The sequence below is a fragment of the Hylobates moloch genome, unplaced genomic scaffold (assembly GCF_009828535.3).
Source record: "Hylobates moloch isolate HMO894 unplaced genomic scaffold, HMol_V3 SCAFFOLD_18, whole genome shotgun sequence".
Taxonomy (NCBI): domain Eukaryota; kingdom Metazoa; phylum Chordata; class Mammalia; order Primates; family Hylobatidae; genus Hylobates; species Hylobates moloch.
Window position 1 is genome coordinate 3,386,798 of NW_026652293.1, and position 8,488 is coordinate 3,395,285.

The 8,488-nt window shown below is 46.6% G+C and overlaps 1 protein-coding gene across 2 annotated transcripts in view; it reads left to right on the plus strand.

Moving 5' to 3' along the window:
* The window catches only part of KCNH1 (potassium voltage-gated channel subfamily H member 1), a 463,213-nt gene extending 456,233 nt beyond the window's left edge, over positions 1–6,980 (plus strand). For both annotated transcript variants that reach the window (XM_032137316.2, XM_032137317.2), the window contains exon 11: positions 1,176–6,980. In XM_032137316.2, coding sequence (XP_031993207.1) covers positions 1,176–2,033 — 858 coding nt within the window. In that variant the 3' untranslated portion in view covers positions 2,034–6,980. The remainder of the gene's footprint in view (positions 1–1,175) is intronic.
* Positions 6,981–8,488: the final 1,508 nt, after the last annotated feature.

Below are 8,488 nucleotides of genomic sequence, written 5' to 3' on the forward strand. Positions count from 1 at the left end.
AATCTCAGTACTCCCAGTCCTCAAATCAGAAATTTACACTAAAAAGACAACCTACTGCAGGTTGCCTCTCACAAATTCAAACATGATATGTGTCAAAACATGTCCCAGAGTCTAAGTGCCACATGCGATATAAGCTAGAAATTTGGGGGCTTTCCCATAGTCAGATGCTGACCCAGGGGAAGGCCCTGTAAGCTGTGGCTTATGCTGCACTCAGGGCCAAATTCATGAGTCTGTTTTGCTGATGGTCCATCCTCTGCATGAAGTATTGTCACCATTAGTCATTACCTGCTGGCCACCTAATGGATCTTGGGTTTGATACCTTGGGTACAAGTCCCTTCTAGGCAACTTACCTGTTATGTGATATTTAGCCACTCTGAGCTGTGGTTTCCTTATCTCTGAAATGGGGATAGTAACAGGTGTTCCAGTGACCTTACAGTGCTGTCAAAAGGAATACATGAAGTAGCATTAAAGTGCCTTGTGACCTGCAAAGCACTGTCCAAGTGATGGGTATTATCGTTAGGACAAGTTTATGTTCAAATTTACAGATGTTAGTCTACTGTAAGCTCCCCAAGGACAAGGACTTCCGTGTGAGAATGGCTTTTACTTTTCACAGCCAACCACATGCACTTAGGGTCCAGATTTGTGGGTGGCATTGGAAACCTTAGCTGTAGCCTTGCCTGGGGACTTTCTTGCCCCGAAGTGTGGTTTAGACCAGAGATGCTCAAACTTTTGTGCAGAGATACTAATGGAGTAGGTCTGAAGTGGGGCCAGAAAAGTGATATTTGAAAGGCTCATCAGATGATGCTGAATTGCAGACAAGGATGGATTTAAGGGAGGCCAGGCTCAGAGGCTAGGACAGTCTCCTGGGAAGATGCTCTTTGGATTCTTCAGCCTCCTGGCAGGTGGAGAGGGAAGAAAATGGGATTTGTTCCTCTTGAAGAGAATGACAAAGGGAGTCAATTCCCTGCTGTTGGAAAGCTGGGAGCCAGTGTCAAGAAAAGGAGAGTGATGTCAGTCATAGAGAAAAGCCTCATGAGGCCTCGTAGGCTGTGAGCCCCAGCCTCTTGGTGGCAGGTGGACTGGAAGCAGAGGGCCAAGATAGGCAGAGGGGCTGAGCTGGGCTGCTGCAGCCAGCATGTGGCTAACATGGCGTGTCATTCTCTCTCTCTCTCCAGATTGTGTTCCGGAAGATCAGCGACGTGAAACGTGAGGAGGAAGAGCGCATGAAACGAAAGAATGAGGCCCCCCTGATTTTGCCCCCAGACCACCCTGTCCGGCGCCTCTTCCAGAGATTCCGACAGCAGAAAGAGGCCCGGCTGGCGGCTGAGAGAGGGGGCCGGGACCTGGATGACCTAGATGTGGAGAAGGGCAATGTCCTCACAGAGCATGCCTCCGCCAACCACAGCCTCGTGAAGACCAGCGTGGTCACCGTGCGTGAGAGTCCTGCCACACCCGTATCCTTCCAGGCAGCCTCCACCTCCGGGGTGCCAGACCACGCAAAGCTACAGGCGCCAGGGTCCGAGTGCCTGGGCCCCAAGGGGGGCGGGGGCGATTGTGCCAAGCGCAAAGGCTGGGCCCGCTTCAAAGATGCATGCGGGAAGAGTGAGGACTGGAACAAGGTGTCCAAGGCTGAGTCGATGGAGACACTTCCCGAGAGGACAAAAGCGTCAGGCGAGGCCACACTGAAGAAGACAGACTCATGTGACAGTGGCATCACCAAGAGCGACTTGCGCCTGGACAACGTGGGTGAGGCCAGGAGTCCCCAGGATCGGAGTCCCATCCTGGCAGAGGTCAAGCATTCGTTCTACCCCATCCCTGAGCAGACGCTGCAGGCCACAGTCCTGGAGGTGAGGCACGAGCTGAAGGAGGACATCAAGGCCTTAAATGCCAAAATGACCAATATTGAGAAACAGCTCTCTGAGATACTCAGGATATTAACTTCCAGAAGATCCTCTCAGTCTCCTCAGGAGCTGTTTGAAATATCGAGGCCACAGTCCCCAGAATCAGAGAGAGACATTTTTGGAGCCAGCTGAGAGGTCTAATTAAAAAAAAAGTCGGAAACAGACACCTACAACCCTGCCGTCACCATCACCCCTACCACATATGTCCACATGACCAACAATTTTCAAGTAGGCTTTTCCTAACAGAAAAAGTGGGGCCAGTGGCTTAGACGCGCTCTTTCTCTATCTAGAAAAAGATATGGGAAGGGTAGCGTGCCCCTACCCTGCAAGGTGGCAGCTGCATCTGAACCGTCTTTGCACAATTTTGGAAGAAGGGACATGCTGTCTAAAGGGTATTTTCCTTCATTTTTAATTTTTTACTGCCATGATATTTGTAAAAGATTAAAACTACCAGAACAGAGCAGCAGCCATCTGGGGACTGGTGGGAAAGTGCCGAGAACCTCTCATGTATATACCATGCTGGGCTCCTTTGCCAAGACCCCCCACGGACTGCGGTGGGCCAAGGACTTCCCAGCATCCCCGTCCTTGTACAGCCCGTGTCTGATGTCACCATGTTTTCCTGTAGTTGTCATTTGTAACTAGCTCGGGACAAGCGGAGCTTGAGGGACAGGAGGGTAGAGCCCAGAAACTTTCTGTCTCATGGTTAAGGCCAGAAAAGCAGCTGCAGGTGTGGTGCATGCCTCCCATAGACACTTGGAGCTGGGAATCCTCAGGTCTCCTTTCCCAAAGGAGGTGAGGCAAGGGTAAGAGCTGGAGAGGGGCCCTTAGGATCCAGGGGTTCTCTGCAGTGCGGCCCATAGCCTGCTCCTCTGGGACAGTTGACAGGGAGGGCTCTGGAGTGCCCAGCTGAGCCTCTGGCCCTGCTCCATGCCGCTGGCCTCACACACAGGCTCCCTTGCTTCTCTTCCTTCTTGGCCTCTTCCCAAGTGTCCCCGTGGCATTCCTCAGGGTATGGAGCATCGGCAGGAAGGGTCATGAGCCCAGAGTTGCTTTATTAACAAAGCAGACACACAGACACACACAACCTCAGAACTGTAGCAAGTGCTATGTTTATACTATGATTCTCATTGGGATTGCCCTGCAGACCTTTGTATTTTGTTCACCGCACAGGGTCATTATAGGCACTTGGGAGCCATGCTGGGCCTTATTTTAAAGCCAGTCTATTTCCTACTAAAGTCAGTAGGATTTTAAGAGAAAATGGAAAAAGATTGCAGGATCATGATTGTACTCTCTTCAGGAGCTGGAAAGAGAATGAAGCAGTGAGTTTCCTGCTATCTCTGTAAGGTGATGGAGATAAGTGGCCTTGGAGCTGTGGCTCTCAGTGATGGTCACAGAGCTGCGTATGGGCCATCTGAGCCCCTCTGCCACGACGCTCGGGGATACTTCACTGCCTCGTGGTCACCTAAGTCAGGTTATTCATGTGCTTGGGCTTCTCTCAATGGCATCTGAGAAAGGAAAGGGGAGAAGTCTCTTCCAGGCACAGTGGAGCTGGCTGGGGCATATGCCCTAGAGAGAGGTGTCAGAACCCCAAATACTGACAAGCAAGGTTAGAAGTTCAGCTCTGAAAAGTCAACCGGGAGGGAATGGAATTAGGAGTACAGGTGACAACATGGACTTACTTATCCAGGGAGCTTACCTTTGCCTGTGTTAGACGGTGACCCCATCCCTGATACCTCTGCCCTACCAAAGATATTCAGTGTTTCTGAAAGCCCCCAGTCCGAGCCTGCCCACCACCCCAGCCCACCCCACCCCACCTCCTTAGTCCTGCCCAGTGCTCACGGCGAGTCCCAGGGCTGGGCCCTCGGTTGTCTGTGCAAGGCAGGGCTGACCTCTCCTGGTTCGCAGGGTTGGCACAGATGGCCCTGGGAAGACAGGGCCTGCGAGCTCAAGGGTGAGTCCTACTCCATGAGCCCTAACCTCATATGTAGCTTCTCACATCAGGCTTACAGGGGCTGCCCCTGGCTTCTCCAGGTTGCGACATAATTAGATTTAGCCTCAGATGGTGGCATACAAATAAGAGGAAGTGTAATTTCCTAAGGCTGAGTCACAACTATCTGTGATTTTGGATAAAGCTGTGAGGCCTTCAGCCTCTTTCACTTGAGAAACTGCGAATCAGTCCTTGGGTAAGAGGCCATAAAATATCTGGAATCCCATCTGTTGGCTGCCCTCTCTAACATTCTAGTCTGCCATTCCTTAAACATGCTCCTCAACCTGCTTCTGAAGTTTAGGACCCACCACTTTTAAGGCAGGGCAGGCCTCAAATCACCCCCAAAACCCAGCCTCAGAAGAACCTGCCACTGGAGACACTTTTTTGCCTCCCAGCTCTCCAGGGACTTGATTACAGGCTTCTTGTCTGGCACCCCACGTCAATGTCAAGAGGCCCTGCCACTTCCCTCCAGCTCTGCCTGAGGGAGATAGATGTCCATGAAATCTCTCAGACCTCTGGGTATGAGGGGCAAAGATGGTGTAAGGCTTTGAAGTCCAGACATGTTCTGGGGGGGAATGTAGCTTTAGGAATGCACTCCTGAATCAGTGCATACTGGGCTCATGACCAGAAGCCAGCTCCTGTGGCAGGAATCTGTTCATCTTGGGGTCACAGGTGCACATGTGGGTGCATGGGCTTTATTCTCCTGTAATCCTCCCTAGGATTTGAGGGATTTTTTGCTGTAATTGTTTTCTTTGAAAAAACATTGTGTAAATGAGCCAAACCTTTCTCCCTTCCTTTTCGCACCATGAACTTGACCGCAGGCTGCTTCGTGCTGACTGCCTTCCCATGCCAGGATGCCACTCTGGGTTCCCGAGCCAGGACCATGTGCCTCCGACACCACTGACCTGAGCCTTCCAGTATAAACCATTATCTGGTGGCTGGAGAGAGATTAGGGAAACAAAAAGTTACGAGGTATGGGACAGAACATTTAGACTTCAGAAAAAGTATGCCAAGAGAGAACAGGTTTGCCCAGGATGTATGTTTTTCCTCTTTGAGGAGTCAGGGCATGATATGTGGCACCATTGTCTAGTTAAGTGCTGGTTATTTGATTTCTACTAAATTCTTTACTTTGAATGTCATTCATATTGAAGCTTCATTTCCCAGAGAATATCCTGACAGGCTGCTTTGAAGTGGGGAGGTCCTGTCCCTGTCACTTGGCTGCTGGTTGAACATGCTCTTCCCGGCTGATGGAGGGGTGGGTTTAGGGTTAACTCTAAGAGCTAAGATGGTCAATGAGGTGGTGTTTGTTCTTGGTGGGGGGGCACTGACTCCAGCAATGGGTGCTGCCATCCCATATACTTAGAAAGGGCTCCTCCACTGGACATAACAAAAGATAGCCAAAGGACAGAAACAGAGACGACCATTTGGTTGAGAAACCAAATTGTCTAGTGTACAATTAATGCAACTCATTGCATTAATTAATGCAATGCTACATTATGCTAATAAGGTTACAACATTAATGCTACAGGATAGCCCAAGTATTTAAAAAGCTGAGCCCATTTAGCAGCCTTCCAGCAAACTTTTGGAAATGCATTTCTTACTTGATTTCTTCTTGTTATCCAATCCCTGGGGCGTGTTTTACCCACAACCTCTTTGATCCAGTGTGCTGCTGTTGGCCAAACATCAGCTCCTTTCCTGGAATCCTCTTCTTTCAAAAGTGGGGAGGGCTGGGCAGGGGTAAAAATGTACTATACCACCCCATCCCATTCAGCAAGCTTCCTCTCCAAATCCTTAAATGGAAGGTAGAAGTATTATGCCAACTGTCAAGCTCTTTGTCCAGGCCCTTGTGGGGACTAAATGAACTCTTTAGGAATACTAGGTATAGGAAGATTCTCATTTCCCCTTGTTGCACTGACCACTATGTCTCACATGCATACTCTGGGAAATTTTAGGAGCCCTGGTGGAGATACACGTTGCTGATGTGCATTTGATTAATAGATTGTACTATGTCTTGCAATAAAGACGTTTAGCCTTAAGACCCTTGAATGGAACTCCAGCTGTGATAGAGCTGCCAATGCCCCTTCCTCTCTCCTCCCTTATCACCTAGCATTGCTTAAAGAGGAGGCCATTGAGGGCACACTTGATGCCCCAGACAGCCTCCCTCTGTTGCTAAATCATTGTTATTGCTCTATATACTGCCTTCTCACTTGCTTCAATTGAAATTACCTTCACCAGCTCCTGTGCCCTCCACCCGGAGGAGACTTCATGATCCTCTCAGCACTGACTGCAAACATCAGAGAAAAAACCATTTTCTCACCAAAGGTGTTCATGTTGAGTTTTAATTTCTACCCCCTACAGCTCAAAAGAATCAATGTGAATTTATCATCTGCAGCTTAAATTCAAGTGAAACTTCATTCTCATGCGAGCATATCAGACTTATTCTGGAACCTCTAGAACTGGACTTGAATTCCCTGCAGGTACCAGACTGGTGGGTGCCCTCCCTGCCTGCCATTAAACTTTTCTTACAGCCACTGTCCCTTTATCTGTGACTTCTGAGTCATCCGACGGATCCATTAGTTGTTCAATGAGAAGTTCACAGATCTTGTATCAGGATATAAACTGATCTTATGTTGAAGGATGCACCCTCCCCTAATGAATGTATTCTCTTAATATTCCGATGCTGTATTTGTGCATTAGTTGGAGACTGTCCACATCCGACGTTTCGCCGACACCTCAAGGATACTTCTACTCATGAGCAGTTCATCATTCTGGGGCTTCTCTTTATATTAATAGTCTTTCCATTGAGTCCTGCCAAATCCTTTATTGGGTTTTTCTTTTTCCTTTGCATCTGTCAGTCACTTTGTCCAAATGAGCATGAATAAACAAAAGTGTAAATGAGCTGATACTATTTTTGTGGTCAGCTGAGGATGCTGCCAAGAACACCACTGTATATCTGTGGCTTGGGAATGTTAAGAGGAACGTGCAGGCCCCTCCATTGATGATATTCCCTTCTCAACATTTTTAAACAAGCACAAATGATATTTGTAAAAAAAAGTTTTATTTATTATGGTAATAAACTATTTTATACATGATACTTGCTTTTGCCTTTCCTTACATTAATTGTAGTCACTGAATTGGCTGTTCTGACCTAAGATGACAGAACAAGGATGGTATTTTCTCTTCAAGAGTTTGGGACGCTCTTATTTGGACAGCACTTATAGTTTTTTGAGAAGGAGAACTTTAATTCCAAGATTCACCAAGATTGTGTGTCAAAGTACCAAATAGTGAGAGAATGGACGTGAAGGTATGCAATCTTAAAGTACAGCTGCAGCTGCTGTACAAGGGCACAGATGTTGACTTCAATGCCTGGCATCATGGAAAACTGTATGACACATGGATCTGAGATACCCAACGCTGACACCCCCCGCCCCACTTAGATGTACACTTTTTTATTTTGAAAAATTTGGATTGAAATTTGTATAAAATACATCAATGCTTTCCTCCTGCCTTTTAAAACATAGTATGAAGAATATAACAATCTTTTTTTAATGACTCAGTGTCTACAATAGGAGCTCTGATCTGTGCTTTACAGTTCATTGATAGTCTCAGAAGCTATTTAGGTAGCTTGCCTCTAATCGAAATAGTCCCATACATCAGCATGGTTTCAGCTTTGCTATTTTAATAGGTATTGCTTCCTGCTCATGGCAAGACTCCACAATACTGCCATCCTGAGTTCTTATTTACCGTCCAGTGGACCACATTACAAACATGGCGCTTCTCTTATTATAGACAGTATAACTTAATTAGGGGATGAGGAATCTGACCTACAAGCCTCTACTTGACCTTATAGGATCACAGTAGGGGTACAGTATTTTTAATGTTTCCTTACCCATGATTTAATCAAATTGCACAAAAGCATTATAAAAATAATATAAGGGTGATATTGTTTAAAATTCCAAATTACTGATGTTTCAAAATTATCACTAATAACTTATTCTTTTTTTTCTTTTCTTTTCATTTGAGACAGGGTCTCACTCTGTTGCCCAGGCTGGTCTCAAACTCCTGACCTCAAGTGATCCACCTGCCTCAGCCTCCCAAAAGTGCTGGGATTACAGGTGTGAGCCACCACACCCAGCCTAAAGCATTCTGTCTAGATCTCTTCAATGTTGCAAAACATCTCTGTGAATATGATTCTTGTAATTAGTCAAAAGGACCAGTAATATAGAGCTAAGTAATGAATGCCATGTTTTGGGTGCCAAATGGAGTTCAATGATTTTAAAAAGAGGGTTTTTTGTTTTAAAATAAAACCATTTCCCTGAGAAAGGCCTCAGAGAGGCTTTCTCAAAATGTGCTGAGGCCAGTAGTATCATAATTTGGCTTCTCATGTTGTTCACACTGAAGGAAATCCTATTGTATGGATATATTCTGATACATCTGCTAAAAACCAAACTCATTATATTATGGTTAACTTACTATGTTTAGTCAATGGTTATATTATTATTTTAAATAAGCAGGTGAGCAGTCTCAATTTCTGTAAGAGGAAGCTGCCCCCTCCCCCCACCTAGATTGCTATTCTCCCATTACATAGATTATAATACAA